The sequence below is a fragment of the Remersonia thermophila genome, chromosome 1, assembly GCF_042764415.1.
Source record: "Remersonia thermophila strain ATCC 22073 chromosome 1, whole genome shotgun sequence".
NCBI classification, from domain to species: domain Eukaryota; kingdom Fungi; phylum Ascomycota; class Sordariomycetes; order Sordariales; family Chaetomiaceae; genus Remersonia; species Remersonia thermophila.
In genome coordinates, this window is record NC_092217.1 from 5,260,261 (window position 1) to 5,277,640 (window position 17,380).

Below are 17,380 nucleotides of genomic sequence, written 5' to 3' on the forward strand. Positions count from 1 at the left end.
CGGTCCTCCAGCGATGATGTCAACGACCCGTTCGCCGCTCTTGCATTTTTGCTGGTGCTGGTGCTGCTGTCACCTGACAGGTGACACCTCTGCCGCTCCAATAACCATAGTTTGCGGTGGAGCCCCGTTCGGCAGCCCGACGGTCCCAGCGGGCCCGGTAGCTTGCTGCCATCCAATTGGACAGGCCGACCCGACAATGCCGCTCCCATCCCCCGTTTTAGCAGTGGCTCCGCTTTGGACCTTTCCTTGACACGGGGGCACGCACTTATTGACTCGACTTTGAGACATTCGCCCATCAGTCCCTTGTCGCTCCTCCTCAACACGTGCATGGGACATACTACTGAGTATTATACTTTGGTTTGGAATGGGCGACGGTCCTCCCGAGCCAGCCAGAGATACATATGTACTATCCTTACAGAAGACGGGAGTTCGCTTGATGCCTGATATTGGCCGTTTCTTTGGTCACGCACCCCTCGTTGCTCATCGCCGACGCACCACCCGTCCTCGGAGAGAGGGGGGGGGGGGGGGGGGGCGGCCTGCAGGTGTGATTCCAGGCTTGCTCAAGCGTGCCGTGCAAGCTTGCCCCGCGTGATACGTCATGGGCCGTCCCGTCGTTTCTCCCCATCGGTGATCTTCTGGCTTTGAGAAAGTGACGGAAAGCCCAAAAAGGCGCTGTCCGACAGCATCCGCAAGTGCTGCGTAGACCCTCGTGTACCTCGCGCCCTGAAGACGTTTTTCTCTGGGCGAAGCCGCAATGGTTGACGCGCGGCCCGGTGGACCACGTCCGATTCGTGCGCTGTTCTGTAAGACGCCCGGTTTATGCCGCAACCAACCCTCCCTTCGCAGGACCCCCCAAAAGAAACTGCATGGGAGCCCTCTCTGCAAGAGCATGAAAGTTTTATATATGGTAAACACAAAGCTCCAACAACACGTACCTGGGCGATCCTGGATCTGCAGGTAAGAGCCAGGGGTCATTGGAAACCCGACCGCACCCATCAGCGCCAGCCATCCAGGTCATCATCAGGCAGATTACCTCGCTGTTCGGCGCTCGGTGGTCAAGAAGAGGAAGCGCAGATAGTAGAGCAAACGCAAGTGAAATTTGTTCAATCCAGGACCTTGTGAATGGACGAGCCAACCCTCCATGCTGGCTACTCAATACGCCGACCTTCCGACATCCCGACTATCAAGAAATGCCCTCATCTTCATTTCCGCATCAATGCCGTCCGCAGAGCGCGTGCGGAGCTGTGCTGGCTCGGATGTTCTGCTTTGTACTATACTCAAACACTGCCTAGAAGGTCTCCGTCTCTACGGATTACCCGAGGGTGGCGAGCTACCGGTGAGCAGGCTCATCTGAATAAGCATCTCCAGCACTTCGAGTGATGACATGCTGTGTTCCATGCGCTCTAGGAGGCCCCGAACGTTAACGTTGCCATCCAAGTCCGCCTGCATCTCGCGTATCCGGTCAGGGTTGATTTGCTGATCTGTGTGATTGTCGGTGTTTGGCGACTTGTCCACGTCAACGCCAATGCGTCTTTCGCCCCATATTCTGAGCAGCAGGCAGCCCTTGGAGTCCAGCGGGTGCTTTAGAACGTAGCCGCCACCATAGCTGCGAGAAACATCACCAGGGTGGTGACAGGCGAAAAAGGGGGCGTCCCATGCGTTCTCGCATTCCCCAGCCCACTGCCCCTCGCTGAAGTTGATGGATTGTTTTGTACCACACCCCGACTGGTTTTCGGCCCAGTCAACCGCAGCGACCACGGCGTGCCTGTCATCGACGGTGAAATGCATGCGCCAACCTATCAGTAACGGAGACATGTACTCGACTGCTTCGCAGAACATTTTTGCCACCGCGGAAAGGTGGACGAGCGAGAACTCGACGTGATCGTAGTCTTCGCACGGCGGCGCCGTGTCCGGGCCAAAACAGGTCGCTGAGCCCATCGATCCGATATTGTTGTTGGTGGGCCAAGCGACCGGCGCTTCGGTGCAAGACGTTGCGGCAAAGCTGTCCTCACCGTTGAGCCAGGCCGTCACGCTGTTGCGGATGGCAACGGCGTGAGCGGCGTTCGGGTCAATCGAGTGGTCCTGGTCATCCGCCATCACCGTCAACGTTACTTGAGCCACCTCGGTCGTGACCGTGGTGCGCGTCCTTGTCGTTTCGGTTCCGCAAGTTGTTGTCATGCAAGTGATGGTCGAGCAATCGCCCGTCTTGGTCCACGTGTGCTTTTTCGTCTCGGTGCAGAGCACGCTGCACGAGGGAACTGCCTTGGTCGATGTGCAGCCGCAATCGTCGCCCTCGCACTGCTCAGGGCTGTTATCGCACTCGGGGCCGTTGCACGGACCGCCGCCCTGGAGACAAGTGGTTGTCAGCCAACATTCAGGGGCACAGTAAAGACGAAAAAAGAAGAAGAAGAAAAGACATGGAGGAGTCGACGTACCATTCCATCGCCGCCACCTTTCGCGCAGCCAAACTTGCAGCCGCACCCGGCTGGCCCGCAGTCGTTGGTGTCCCAGTCACTACCGCCACAGCCAAAGATGCCGCAGCCGCCGCCGCCGCACCCGGTCAGGCCGCAGCCTCCTTTGCACCCGAGCAAGCCGCAGCCGCCTCCGCATCCAAACAAGCCGCAGTTTCGTTCGCGCTTGTTGCACTTGGCCGTGCACGTGTTGCTCCCGCCCGTCGTCTTGTCGCCCTCGTGCTTGATCGGTTTGGGCGTAGGCGGCGGGGTGATCACCGGTGGCAGCGGTATCGTCGGCTGCGGCAGAATGGTCGCGGTGCCGCCCCAGCTCGTCGGGGTGACCGGCCGGTACGTCACGTGCTTGTCGGGGCCGGTGACGGGATAGATCGACATGGTCGCCTGGTCGCTACGCAGCGTAACAACGGAGAGCGGCGGCTGGACGCTTGGCACGGGGTAGACGATGAGGCTCTTGGGGTCGTCCGTCTTCACCGTGATGGGCCAGTAAGGCACCTCGGTAATGGTAAAAGGGGGAATGCTGATGATGGTGCTCGTCCTCTTGTACGTGCTACCGGACGACACCCAGATGCCGGTTTCGTACTGCGGCCAAGTGACCGTGACCGGTGACGCCAGCGGCGAGGGAGGGAAGTTGTAGGTGCATGGCGGAAGGCAGCCGATGATCGGTGTGTTCTGGCCCCAGACATTGTCGTCAATGTACCAGATGCCGCTGCCGCCGCCTCCGCTGCCCCAGTTACTTCCATCATCGGGCGTTCCAGGTCCTGACCCTGGGTTTCCGGGCGGATAGCCGATAATGCCACCATTGCCACCACCCGGAGGCGGATACCCGCCAGAGGACGGCAGGGGAAGAACCGGATCGACAATCTCTCCGTCGTCACCGCCCGGCGGGCAGCTGTTGAACCATGTCCAGCCTTGACCCGTTTGCGGATTCACCTCCGTCATATCGGCGCGCGATTGACCGCCGAGGTTGGGGAAGTGCAAGTTAGGGCCCGACGTGGAGCCTTGATACTTCTTCCCCTTGGGATCCCACCAAAAGGAACTGCCCGAAATCTGGCGCTCGCCCATGTTATACCAGACGCTGGTGTCGCCCGTGAACTTGTCGAGCCACAGGAAATCCGGGCGGCCATCGCCGTTGACATCAGCCCAGCGGTGGTTGGCTCGATCCTTTTCGACGCTGAACTTGATTTGGCCAACCCACTGCAGGCCGGTTACCTTGTTGAGCCACCCTGTCGTACGCCCGTCCTTCTCAAGGCACAGGTAGTCGACGCGGCCGTCCCCGTCGATGTCGTGGAAGCGCATTCCCAAGTCAAACGGGCCGACGCCCCAGCCCTGCGTGCACCCGGACCCGACCATGGGCGTCTTTGCGCTGAACACAAACGTGTCCGAGGCCTTGTCCCAATAGGTATAGTAGACGTCAACCGCGCCGGTGTTCTTGTTGGTGACGATGATGTCGCAGAAGCCATCGCCATTCCAGTCACCCAGGTGGATCTCCTTGCGGTTTGTGCCTGCGAGATCCAGCACAACGCCCTTGTCGACCCAGCTGGAATAGTCCGTGTTGGGCGGCGTGTTGATGTTGCGGAAGATGGTGATTTTGCTGTTGTGGTCGATGAAGACGTAGTCGTCGTTGCCCGAGCCCGTCATGTCGCACCACCGGACACCATCGCCCTTTTGATGCTTGCCGCCACTGCCGACGTTTTTCCACGCCCGGACTTCGTAGTCACAACGCCCGTTGTTGAGGGTTATGCACTTAATGTAGACATACTGGTGAAGGCAGCTCGTCAGTCATTGTTTGTAGCCCGAGGGTGGTGGCGTCGCTCACATCAGCACGCCCAGTTCCGTACACCCTCGCAAATCGGATCTGGGAACGGGCACCGGCCTCGCCCATGCCGGCATGCGTCACACCACGCGATTCCCAGTATGGGATCATGCCTTTGCCCGCATTTCGCTTGTTCATGTACGTCGTGACTTGGCCTGTGTCAGACAGCCAGACCCAGTCCGCGCGGAAACTGGGCAGAGTTAGCTGGAGCAAACCCAGAGGAAAAAGAAAAAAGGAAAAAAAGGAAAAAAGAAAAAAAAGGAAAAGGAAAAAAAAGGAAAAAAGAAAAAAAAGGAAGAGAACAAAAGAGAAAAAGGAGAAAAAAGAGAAAATAAGAGAATGACCAAGAAAAAGAGCGAAGAAGGTAGGGTGGAAGGGAAAAGGGGGAAAGCGGGAAAGGAGGAAACTGAGACTTCCAACTCACTCTCCATTCAGGTCCACCAGCTTCACGCCGTCAATGTTGCCCATGCCTTTGCCCGTAAACACCGGCTTGGACGAGCCCACATCTTGCCACCACGCGGCCTTCTCACCCCAACCGCCGTTGCGCCAGCAGTAGATGTTGCCGCTCCCAGCGACGACGCAGTAGTCGAGGCGGCCATCACCGTCAATGTCGCCAAGGCGCACGCTGTTGTGGGTGTAGCCTGCGGGTGCCTTCTTGTACAGGCCGATGTTGCGGAACACGGGAGGCGAGCCGCCGTCGTTGATGGCCACATACATGCTGCCTTCGTCGCCAAGGCAGATGAAGTCGTCCAGGCCATCGTTGTTGACATCGCCCCAGCGGATTCTCTTCTGGTGGCAGGGGATGCTGCCGAGCGAGGGGATGTGCGTCTTCGCACCCCACAAGCCATCACCCAAATTCTCGCGGTAATACACCGCCTGGGCACCCTGCGAAAAAACCCAGTCATCACGCTGATTGCTGCGGTCCACGCCATGAGACAGGATGGCTGCGAACCACACCGTATCGTTGCCTGCGTACCAGCCCGAGTGGATGGTTCCCATGGACTGCGCGCTGTGGACGTACGGACCGTCGTCGATGATGCGCGGCGACAGCGCCTTCAACACTTGGGTCCGGCCGCGAGGGTCGCCATTTCCACTGCCGTAAGCTTTATCACAGGTTGTAACGCCGCCAACGGCATCCGAGAAGCTCACATCGTTGCTCGGGGATGATAACAACCCGTTTGCCTCGGCCTTCCGGATCGCCTGCGCCCACTTGGCAGCCATCTTGCGGTAGCCAAAGTCGTGCGGATGCGTACCATCAGGGACGTCTGCCGTTGTCATCCAGCCATCGTCGAACTCGACAAGCACGATCTTCTTGCCGTTGTTGGCAAACTCCTGGGCCAGCGCGCGGTACTGGGCGTTGATGCTCGCCACGTTTCCCGGGTTGACGGTGTTTGGCAGGAGTGTTGAGAGGAACACGCAAACGCCAGGGGATGCGTCGAAAATGAAGTTGATCATGCTGCGCATCCGGTCTCCCGTGCTCGCAACGTGGAAGTTCTGCGTGGCGTCGTTGGTCCCCGCGTTAATGAGAACAACATTGGGGCGCAGAAGCGGAACCACGACGCGTGCCCGCGTATCTATCTGATCAACACGATACCCAGACCAACCTTCGACGTCCTGAGGAGACACACATGGTCAGCGATCGAACCTAGGGAAAGTGGGCAGGGCAGACAGACACTATCCTTCATGGTGCCTCCACTCCTGGAGCCGACCATGTTGACATTCCAGCCTTCCCAGCGCAGCTGGGAACGTAACGCTTGCCGATACCCATTGCCATCGGAGGATCCCATGCCCCAGGTGATGGAGGCGCCCAGGGGTAGAATGCGCAGGTAGAAGGTCCCCGCGCGCGCCTGCAGCGTTTTGTTGCGAGCCTCAAGGCGAGGCTCTGTCTCAGGGGCGTCCCATGAAAAGGTGTCGTACCTAAACGACGGATGACGGTGATGGTGGCTATGTGGATGCGCTGCGATGCAGTGAAACAGCGCAAGTAGGAGCGCCCACCCCACGAGTATCAGGTTCGCCATACGGCCCAACATGACGAAACGGAATGGACGGGACAAATGTCCCAAGCTGGAAAGAAAAGAGGTTCAACGGGCCAGAGAGATCCTCTGCCCTGCGTTAAGAGGCAGCACCGCGATAGGAAGGCCTGTGATTGTCCCGGCTGGGCCAGATGCCCTGATATACGGAGTCCCCTCAAGGGCTGGACAATCCCCTCGTTGTTCTGCTTTAGATTGCTCGGGATCTAGCAGCATGTGGACTGCGTTCCTATGAGGCCGACCCTCCCACCGGCCCCAAAATGCCGGCCACCCATGGGACTCCTGGCGTCAACCCGCGTGGCACTCATATCCACTGATCCGACAAAGACGGATGTGATGTTCGCTTCCCATGGTTAGTTGACCCTCTTCAAACGAAACTATTGTGACTGTGCCGTGTGATGAGAAGTAGCGGTGGGAATCAGGCGGCACTATACGGAGCCTTGTGAAGTATCAACATGGTTGAGCAGATGTACCTTGAAGGTACCTCCTCGCCAGGGGTTTCGGAGGCGAGGCTGGTCTGGAGAAAGGGGGACGGGAGGGGCATGTCGGCAGTGCGGGGTGTGATAAGGCTCGATTCGTTCGACTGGGAAAGTCGTTTCCTTGCTGATTCTGAAGCTAGGCAGGTAGGTACTGAGCATCGAAGACTCTGCAGGGTGCGATCAACGTCCCGCCAGCCAACCGGGATGCTCGGCATGCATACGAGATGAGTTTAGGATCTGCGTGAAGCATTGAACGGAGCCGGGCGACCGGAAACCCGGCTCCCTCTGGTGGGCTGACCTTGTTTCTGAAATCAATAGTGCGTCATCTTGGTATCGTGTTTAGAGCAGCATATCATATCGACCGTTCGAATCCTGGTTCCGGCCGGCAGGTGGTTTGGTTTGGCCCCCACGTTCCAGGCGAGGCGGCGGAAGCCAGGGGCCCCATGCTCTTATATGCTACAAGGGTGTATGTGCAGAGAAAGCTTGTTCTGTCGATTTCATTTTGTCGGCGGACCTTGCTGGAACGTCGTGAGGTGGTGGTTGTTTGTTTGCAGTTGAATCTCTTGGGAGTGGGGATAACTACCTATCCACCGGAAACCCCTTCATCCTTTGAGGCCCGGGTCTGGAGTTCGCTATACCGTAGAACGTGCTTGTACAGTACAGCACACCCCAAGCCTGTGTTTCGCAGCCGGACGGGTCGGCTCAATCAGGTCTCTTCCTCCAAGCGCGCTCCGGGAAGGGTTGGAAGGTTGGATGTGTAAGAATAACTACCTACGAATGGCCTCGCTGAAATGTATGGAAGCTGCCAAAGCCATAGCTTATTTTCGGCCCGCCCAAGGGCAGCGACAAAACCTCGGAAAAAAACGCTAAAAAAAGGAACCCCCAGCACAACGACACATCCTCCGTTGGATGGAGTATGGAGAAGATTTCCAGGGAAGGTTGTACCGGAAAAAGCCTAGCTTTGTTTCACCCCACATCTTACTTCCCACGTTCGTGGCTGCCTAATCTTGAGCCGGGTATGCTGTGTAGTAATATTGCTTAGCGTACCGGAAACCCCTGGTACCTTAGCTACCTACTGTACCTTGCGGTGGGTGGCACAAAGGAGGGTCGCTAGGACTGATGTAAGGTAGTAGTAAGATGGCTCGTGCTAGGTAAGATGCAGGAACCATGCAGAAACGATGCCGAACCGCCAAGTCGAGGTCTACGGCACAGCAAGTCTATTGAACTAGCATGAGATTACCTCTTCCCTGCTCATGGAACATGCAACGGCCCCCAACGAGCTGCATTCATCTTAGTCAACAGGAGACCTGGCTGGCCGCTAGACCATGACGTCCCAGGCCCAAGGCAGTGAGCACTACCTTACACACCGGCAGCTCTCTTCTCCATTCCTCATTTCCAGCCCTCTTGTACCGCACAGGGTGACACTGGTTCCCGAATATCCCAGAAGAGATGGTCGATTGGAGAGCTCTCTGATCCTGGCCGCGGCGGATGGTGGTGTCTGCTCATGTTGCGGCCCAGGTGATTCGTCAACCGGATAGGTAAGGTAGGTACCTAGGTCTTTGGTTCTTTTGGCCCCCATTTGTACATGGCCTTGACTTTCGAGGTACCTGACACCTTCGTTCACGGGTCATGGGTGCATCAGGTAAGATTCTCTCATTCGGAGCACAAACTATCGATTGTGAAGCCCCTGAATATCACGCATGAGATGTTCCCCAGAAAACCCCGTGATCCACCTGCGAAGGTGAATGCCCGGGTTTCTAGGTTGAGGGACAGCCGCTCTGGGAAGCGCAAGCAAGCTGCTTGATCAATCATTCCTCTTGGTATCTTTTAAAAGCCGCCTCCATGGTCTCCCGCGCTTGTCGCCGGCATCTGGACTCTTCTTGAAGGCCTAGGTGGTTATGCCCTTTTCTTCTCCCTTCATTCTTGCCACCCTGAATCCGTCTGCGTCAACATGACAAGCTGCACGCCCCCGCTGAGGGTGTTGTTCCTTCTTGCAGCATTGCTGTTGGTAGCGCCTGTGGCTGCCATCCCCTGGCAGACGTACACATGTGCGGGCAAAACCTACAAAGGGGCAACGATCGAAGACATCTACAATAACGCGTTGGAAATGGCCCAGCGCGCTCGTGCCCGTGTCCATGCCGTCCGTCATGCGTCTTTCACCAAGTTCCTCAAGCCTGACGAGCCATTCGCTTGTATGGCCAACAACATCAAGTGGCTCTGGGGCACGAAACCAAATCAATTCACCAAGAGTCTCACCTCGGCAGACAAGAACGCGCTCGACACCGTCATTGCCAACTACGACAAGGCGATTAATATGCTGAAAAGTGGCAATGTGATCCTCTATTGCGATGACGACGCGTGGAAATGGCTCGAGACCACGTCTTGTAAGTGTAGCTAAGAAGTCCCCAAGGCGTTGTGTTGTGTGACTTGCTTGTTGACCTTCTCAACAGTCATGTTGGGCGCGTGGACGCACGTTGTTTCGGACAATCAGCGGTACATTCGGCTGAAAGACGCCGGGCAGAGTACGTAATGCTTGGTGCGCCCGTTTTCTTATCATATTGTCTTCTTGATCCCTAATCGTCACAACAGTGCCTCCGATCGGTCAGGATCGCAAACCAATCTGCAGCGACCATATGCTGGGATCGACATCGTCGGGCCGTCTTGAGGTGACAAACGAGTTTGAAATGGTGATTGATAGTCGAGAAATACACACTATTATCTTGTGTTTGGAGCTTCATACAAGACAGGCCTCAACCCTCCCCGCCGATTACCGCCCGTCAGCCTCAGGATTTCCTGACCCAGATAGCTACGGCTCAGCAGCGGGCACTCTGCTTCACGAGATCTTTCACACCCTTGGCGAGAACTGTAAGTTCCGTTCATCCTGTTTCTCATTCTCTCTGTTTTTGTTCTTTCTTTTTTCTTTCTCTTTTCTTTTTTCTTCTTTTTTTTTTTTTAAAAAAAAAAGAATACGGAAAAGAAATGGCATCGTCGACTAATGCATAGTTTGAATCTCAGACGACGACAAAGTAATCCATGGTGACTTCGCGTATAGGTACTCAGCAGGCGTATCTTTGGCGCAAACATCTCAAACGGAAGCTCTCTACAACCCGGACAACTATCGCATTTTCGCAGAGATGAGCATGGCGCATTCGAATACCAGGTGGGGTGCGGCGTAGTATATTAAGGTGTGCGCAGAACAGCCTGTGGTTGTTGTTGTACCTAGCCAAGAGTGTACTGGATGGAGCGATTATTGAGTACGCCTTTGATAGTGTTGCATTCACCCAGATACACCGCAGCTTGTCTTCCAATTCCAGCACAGTGTTGTAGAACTTCCCTTTATTCTATTTTTCCCAGTGCTGGAAGAAGCCCTCTTACACTCTTCCGGCGTTACAACTGCCGTATGCTGACGAGAATGGGCAGCGGGCCGGGGGGGGGGGGGGGGGGGGGGTTGCAGAAGGGGTCATCTGTGCGTAGCAAGAGACCAAGGGACTAGGGTGCTTCGCTATTAATAAGGCAACCATCTTGGGGTGAGCTTTGAAGTGTAGCGGGTTAGATGCTCCTCTTGGCTTCCCCAAACCACTCTTCCTCTTTTCCATGAGCACGTTTCCCGGAGAACGAACCCGTGCAAATATCCATGGCGCCAGATGCAACCTCTCTTCTTCGCAGATTTCTCGGTCGGCGGCACCATGTTCTCAAGGTGCAGCGCATCCGCCCTCGTCGCCCAGACCAACCATCCCTGGCGGCCTTGAATGACGACTTGCTGAGCCTGATCGCCCACTGGATGTATGAGATCGACCCCGAAAGCCTGAATGGCCTAGCCCTGGTTTGCTCGGCTCTTTACAGCCATGCGCGACGTGTCCAGTACCGAGACATCTGCATCGACCTGGCAGCCTTCCGCCACGAGGATAACCTTGCGGACTCGAAGCGTCTCGAGTCGCTGGCGCGCAATGGCTTCCTCTCCGCCGTGCGCACCCTGCGAATCCGCGTCAGTGATAAGACGGAGCGCGCCATCCACGAGGGCCTGAGCCCCTCTACCAAGACCCTCCATCACTATGACAAGGCCCGCCTGCGCGTTGAGTTCCCCGTCTGGAACCGGCTCGGCGAGCTCATCCCGCAGATGACGGGACTGCGCGACCTGCACTGGCACGGCCACGTCCTGCCCGACGCGGTACGCAAGCATTTGCACAGCCATTCCGACCTTGGGCTGCACCTCTCGCTGTTCGCAACAACGAACCGCTACTGGCCTCCACAGCAGGCTCGTCTCGAGAACTGCGCGGCGCATTTTGGCGGCGCCTCGGCGAGCTTGACAGCCCTGCGCATCAAGATCGAATATGGCGAGGCGCTGAGCCTCCGCCCAATCACACGCGCCTTGAAGGGGGTGCTGCTCAACAGCCCGCGGCTACGAATCCTGTCCATCGACATTGGCCACACGCGCAAGGGCGGCATGGGTCGAGGGGCAGAGCCTGAGTACTGCGGCTTCGGCTTTGTTGGTGGCGAGGCGCCAGCACCGCTTGAAGAACTTGAGATCGTCTCGTATCCCTGGGGCGAGACGGCCACATGGTTCAACAGGCAGGGATACCCAAACCCGGAAGAAGGCACAGAGATGCAATACTGGGCACGGTACTTCAACTGGTCGCGCCTCCGCCGCCTGACGCTCTACTATGCCTCAATGCCGCTCGCGGGCCTGTTAGCTCCGAGCTTGGTCGCGCTTGAGGAGGTGTACATCGAATATATCTCGGGCATGGCCTTCATGGACCACTCGCTCGTGGAACTTTTCCGCACCTTGGCCCCCTCCGCCCGCCTCCGAGCCGTATCGCTGCCATTACTGTCGTCCACAGAGAACTCCGATGTGGTTGACGCCTTGATATCCCGGCACGCTTCCACGTTGAGAATGCTCTCCGTGACCCGAGCCCCCCTCGAAGCGTCGGTTCTGAGCCGCGTGGTGGACAAACTCCCTTGCCTAGAGGAGATAACCATCCGATGCCAACGCCAGCCACGGGCCTCATCGTCCCAGGAGCTCGCCTCGCCACGGCCAACGTCTTCGGTCGCCGATGCCAACATCACGACCGCTTGGCCATCCCACGTTCTAACAACGCTCAGTAGCTTCACCAGTCTGTCGTCTCTGCGCGCGTTTACTGTCTACTTTCCCTGCGGCGAGCCCAACGAGCTGCAGATGCCCGTTCTGAACTACTCCTCGGCGCGCAACCTTGCGGAAGCGTTGTACTCTATCTCGGCAGCTGCTCAAGGCAACAATACGGCGTTTCCGCGCGAGCTGCGGTTTTATTCAGGCCACCTGGAAGATTTCATCCCCGACCACCCCTCTCAGTCTGAGTGGTCGAGAGACAACGCTACAGGATTTGTCTGTCGGAGGCGCATGGCGGTAGGGAAAGGAGAGGGGCCGTTTGAGATCGGCTGCGTTAGGCTCGATGCGGCGCAGAACGGGAGACTGCGAGAGGTGGTGGAGGCCGCAGCGGCCATGACGGAGGAGGAGGAGCGGTGTGTGGAATTTTTGGTCGCGTGCAGAGGGGCAATGATAGAGGCAACGTATCTTGCTTGGAGGAAGAGGATGGAAGACTCGGGGAGAAGATGATTACCAATCAGATGGCCAATGGGTTCTGGAAAAGTAAGTGAGATCAAGGCGCTTCAAGGGAAGAAACATGGACGTTTGTGTGTCACCATGAACCCATAGGCCCTCCCCTGAACAAGCATCTGGGGGGCACCGTACGAGCAAAAAATGAACGCCATGATGAAGGAGAAAACATCAAAAGATGAAATCTCGAATTGCTTTGCCCACAGCCAGAATCGAACTGACGACCTTGTCATTACTAGTGACACGCTCTACCACTGAGCCATGCGGGCCCGCGTTGTAATGGCCAGGCATTTTCGCCGTTGATGTGTGGGGAGGGCGTCGGCGGAGGTGGTTCCGGATGTTGGATGGAGTGGGTCTGAGATGGATGGCGTTGACTCCACAACATGGGATGTTGTCTGCTGGATCGGAGCAGCAGTTTCCATTTGACCGCTGGAGGAATGCAGTGCATTGACCGAGAGAGGGAGGAGCCGGCGTTGACATCGTCGGCCACACCTCGATTGAACACCAAGACACGGATGATATCCATGGCAAGTCGCCGACCAATGGCTTCCAGCGTTGGGCTCAAGCCGTGATGAGGGGAAATTCAAGGATGCTCCTGGCCTTTGGTGCCCTCGCGCGACGCGGGATCCGGTTTGTTAGGTTCCCTCTTTTGTCCGCCCTTTGGCGTCGGGTTGCTGTCCTTGGTCTTCTTGGGGGGCATTTTGGCGCGGCTAAGTCGTTCTGGTTTGTCGAAATGATTACGGGACGGTTTGAGAAGCAACAGTTCGTGTGGAGGGAAAGTTGCTCATCCGAGAGCGTGCACGGGCTAAAGTAGGTAGGGTTCGAATTTTCCGGGGGAAGACAATGATGAAGCGTAAGTAGGGAGAATTAATGCAATGCTTCGATCGGGAGTATAGTACCCGAGTTGGCGGAGGAGTATTGGAAGTGGTTGTTGGAGAGGAAAAGGGCTGCAAGATTGAGGTTGGAGAAGGAAAGGTGTACGGTTGCAGGTTAAGATATGGAACAGAAACAGTTCAAGGATGGAGGATAAGATGGAAAGTATATTTGTAAGCTTCAATTTTGTTCACTTATTTATCTATTTTTTCTTCAAACCCCAGCCAGTCAAGTTGCCTCCTTCTACCCAGATGCCTCCCTCACCTTAGGCATAAGACTTACGTGGCAGTGACCATTTCCAAAAGGAAATCCTTGTGGATATATGCAAGAGCACTTCAGGCCAAAGGTTCTGGGTCTTCCACGTCGGAGATGTTTTGCTCTATCTGAGACGTTCTTGACTGGAGATGGGGGATGGTTTTGCGCGTTGAAGATAGGTCATAATTATACCGTTTGACATGCAGGATGGGCACAGACTTTGGCGTTGGCAGCCACGGCGGGACGATCGACGATCGGGTAGCCGCACAACAACCCCCGGTCCGGCCCATGCCCTGCCCCACTTCCCGGGCAAGTGGGGCATGGTGGGGCATCTGCCCGATGGAACACAAGTCCCGCTCCTCCAAAAGAAACTCGATGGCGCAATCCTCCCTTCCAAGATGGATCGCACCTAGCAGGTTTCTCATAACGTGAACCAACGGCATCCCAGTCCCTCAAGAATCCTCTTCCGCTTTTCCAGACCCAAAACAACCCAGACATACGCAACAGCAAGAACAAGACAAGAGCAACAATGGGGGGCTCGGGCGAGTCGGTCCAGCACATCACGTCGCCCAGCGACTTCGATTCTCTGCTGTCCTCCACGCGATACGTCGTCGCCGACTTCTACGCCGACTGGTGCGGCCCCTGCAGGATGATCGCTCCTTTCTATTCGCAGATGGCCTCAAATCTGTCCATCCCGGGGTTTCTCGCTTTCGCCAAGGTCAACGTCGACTCGGTCGGTGCCCTCGCTGCGAGGTATGGCGTCAGCGCCATGCCCACCTTCATGTTTTTCAAGGACGGCAAGCAGGTCGCCGTCAACGGGAACCGCATCATCCAGGGCGCCGACAAGGTGTCCCTCGAGCAGGCTGTCGCGAAGATGGCCCGTCTCGCCCGCGAGAAGGCCGACGCCGCCGCCAACGAGACCGCGTAGCTTGTTGCACGGCCTACGGCTCAAATACAAGACGCGTTGTGGGACGATGAAGATATACATGCGTTGGAGGAATAATCAGATACCCATAGGAGTGTAAACGCACGAGTCAGGGCTCTTTGGACCATGATGCGCTTTGAGAGTGGGAGAATATCATGGCGTTTCCGACATCTGGGCCGCTCGGAGTGAAATGTGATGGGGGCCGCGTTGTACCTGCAAATTACCGTATGGCTGCCTCTGCAATGCCTCGCTCCGCAAACCTCGTACTCTGTATTCAAGTCTAGCCGATTGACGACCGGCTGGTGCTGCGGGCTTGGATGGGCAGAGCGTCTCCATGGATGGTAATATTACATCCCTGTCCGCCCACGACAAGGGCCCGCATATGTAGACCCTGGTGACGTCTTCCTGGGCTGTCCTCGGCGACACATAAGGTAAGGCACGATGCTGACGGCTCCTCGATGTATTTCTCGTCTCAGGACTTGCATCCTTTCCAGTTATGTACCCCTTGCCCAGGCACTTACAACCCTTTCCGATGAGCATCTAGATACCAGAATGGACGAAACACCCCAACCCAGGCCTAGTGTGGCAGCGCGACGAGCATCGAGAAGCGCAGGCACCCAAATCGATGAGAAACTGACCGCCCCCCAGAATTGCCCGGAAAGATCCTTGATACAACCAAAAAAAAAGGCGCTGCAGCACAAAACTCGTGCAGCGGGTATCGGGGGAAGATGCCCAAGGCGTTGTTCATAGCCCAGGTCACATTGTCGCGCCCCGACACCTCGATGATGATCACAGGAGTGCTCCAGCTATTCGACTTGACATGGATTTGGATTGCCAAAGTCAAGAGGGAACTCCAGCTTTCAATGTTGTGAGTCTGCAAGGCATGGTGAGATCACCACATGAGCGGCTACAAGACCGAAACCTGCCTCAGGGAATCGGAACAGACCAGGCGACAGCGCGTGGAGTGATCACAACCTTTCGTTTAATACACTTTCCTATGATAAAGCTGCTTGCAGAAAGCCGGTAGTATCGCTGCGTTCTTGCATGTTCATGAGCCAAGATGGAGGTGGCTGCGTTGCCGTCAGCTGGTCGCAGGAGACACATGACCATTGGAACACCCGTCACACCTCCAAACCACGAGTGACGCACGAGCACGATGTGTTGCGTCGGGTCCGACAATAAAGACATGTTCCTTTGCGGCATATTAGTTCGCCTGAGCTTTGGAGAAGAAACCTCTACCTGCATGCCTGCATATATCCCAATACTCGCCTGCCTTTGTCTTGATGATATCAAGCATACAAAATGCCCTCGCGAAAGTCTCGGTCCAACTCCTCGAGTCCCCCTGGCTCCAAAAATCACCAGATACTCCAACAGCTTGGCCGTGCCGTACTTGCGTACGCACTCAAAAAGCTTGCCGAACATCAACAGGCTCGATCTGAGCCTCTCGGCCACGCCCGCAGTCGCTCCCGGGATCGATCCAACTCCGTACGCAGCCATCGCGATGTTCCCCGTAACGACGATGGGGAGTTGCAGACCGTGATCACCCAGATGGCCATCGGCGCTCTTATCGGAGGTGTCCGCCGCTTAATCAAGCGACGACGCGAGAGAAAGCGTGCGGCTGCGGCAGCGACGACAACAGACGTCAACAACGCATCGCGCACTACTCGGTCGAAAACTCTATATCACCCTGCTGTTACTATTGACCCGGAGCTATCCGCCTCCCTCGACTTCGCGACATCGGAGTTGTGCGGAGCCATAGAGATTCTCCGAAACATTGCGGACGCCTCACCCCGGCCGTTGCAGCACCCTACACATGACTGCGCCGTCCGCGACGCTGTTGTGGCCGAGGCCGATCGCCTGACCACATCACTCACCAGGCTTCAGATGAGCATCTTCAACATGCAAAATCAGCATCCAGCGCTGGAGGCGCCGGGTAAGGTCGGCGAGAGACGAGGGCAGGGCCAGGGTCGAGAGACGCGGGTTGGCGGGATGGTGGCGGAAGACGTTGAAGGCCGGAGGACGAAACCTGGTGAGCAGAACAGGGAAGTAGAGCGCAGACGTTGGCCACAAAGCGAACGTTCAGCAGAAAGACGACAGGGGGGTTGGGAAGAGGGGCACTCACATCATAAAGGTTATAGGATAGGCCGGCGAGCGAGTCCGTTAGAGAATGCTTGTCGTATGAGGCATAGGAGCTACCAGAGGCTCAACGATCAGCTGCAAGTACCGGCATGGCCAGGGCCGTGGGACGAAGGGCTGCACAGGCTTCATCGACGCCGCAGAGGACATGGCTATGTCGTCGATGAGCCCCTATCCACTGGCAGGGAACTTCGCCGGAGTCGGATAGGTGCGTACGATGAGGAGCAAACACCTTGTCGGTACCGGGTAGACCCTGTCATTGTTTCATGAAAGTCGATCTCCTCAGACATCAAAGAACTCCGCCATGGCCGTGTCGTCCATCTCTCGAACCACTGCGTCCTCACCTCTGTACTGCAACCCCCTCCCCCTTCCTCCCCCCCGGCTTCAACAACTTGTTACGACACCAACGAGAGAAGACATACCGGGCCGTCAAATCGACGTGCCCCAACTGCGGCACAGAGATCACGCGCAACCCCCCCCCCCCCCCAACCAAAAGGTCATCTATACGGGGTTTCTCAGGTCTCAAGGGCGAGAAGAAAGGGGGGCAGGGTTTTCCCTTAGACCCTGGGTCAGCGAGGTCCAGATGCAGTGTTAGAGGTACCAAGGGTCGGATATGGACGTCTTGAGGTGATCTTTCAGCCTGGCAGCAGGGACCCATATCTTCCTTCGACTGCATAACTCTACGCCTTGCTCACATGACCTATATATGACCCGTAACTGTCCTGCCTGGCAGGTTGGTCTTGTTCTTGCTTTACAGAATCGTCTGAAATCTACTACGGGCATATTTCTTTCTGCAAACCTTTCGAGT

General features: G+C 56.5%; 4 protein-coding genes and 1 non-coding gene across 5 annotated transcripts; 3 read left to right on the plus strand and 2 right to left on the minus strand.

Moving 5' to 3' along the window:
• Window positions 1–1,305: 1,305 nt before the first annotated feature.
• Window positions 1,306–6,302, minus strand: VTJ83DRAFT_1426 (uncharacterized protein; the record flags this gene model as incomplete). The annotated part of the gene is made up of 5 exons (XM_071007584.1): window positions 1,306–2,346; window positions 2,436–4,229; window positions 4,288–4,474; window positions 4,709–5,898; window positions 5,958–6,302. The coding sequence occupies 5 exons, from the start codon at window positions 6,300–6,302 to the stop codon at window positions 1,306–1,308; spliced, it is 4,557 nt and encodes a 1,518-aa protein (XP_070870779.1).
• Window positions 6,303–10,427: 4,125 nt separating this feature from the next.
• VTJ83DRAFT_1427 (uncharacterized protein) lies at window positions 10,428–12,383 on the plus strand (the record flags this gene model as incomplete). Its single annotated transcript, XM_071007585.1, has 1 exon — window positions 10,428–12,383. One exon carries the CDS (start codon window positions 10,428–10,430, stop codon window positions 12,381–12,383), a length of 1,956 nt encoding a protein of 651 aa, XP_070870780.1.
• A 197-nt stretch (window positions 12,384–12,580) lies between these two features.
• On the minus strand, window positions 12,581–12,652 carry VTJ83DRAFT_t12. The gene has a single exon. It is a non-coding gene; the product is annotated as a tRNA-Thr (tRNA).
• Window positions 12,653–14,040: 1,388 nt separating this feature from the next.
• VTJ83DRAFT_1428 (uncharacterized protein) lies at window positions 14,041–14,439 on the plus strand (the record flags this gene model as incomplete). Its single annotated transcript, XM_071007586.1, has 1 exon — window positions 14,041–14,439. The coding sequence occupies one exon, from the start codon at window positions 14,041–14,043 to the stop codon at window positions 14,437–14,439; it is 399 nt and encodes a 132-aa protein (XP_070870781.1).
• Window positions 14,440–15,738: 1,299 nt separating this feature from the next.
• On the plus strand, window positions 15,739–16,842 carry VTJ83DRAFT_1429 (uncharacterized protein; the record flags this gene model as incomplete). The annotated part of the gene is made up of 1 exon (XM_071007587.1): window positions 15,739–16,842. One exon carries the CDS (start codon window positions 15,739–15,741, stop codon window positions 16,840–16,842), a length of 1,104 nt encoding a protein of 367 aa, XP_070870782.1.
• Window positions 16,843–17,380: the final 538 nt, after the last annotated feature.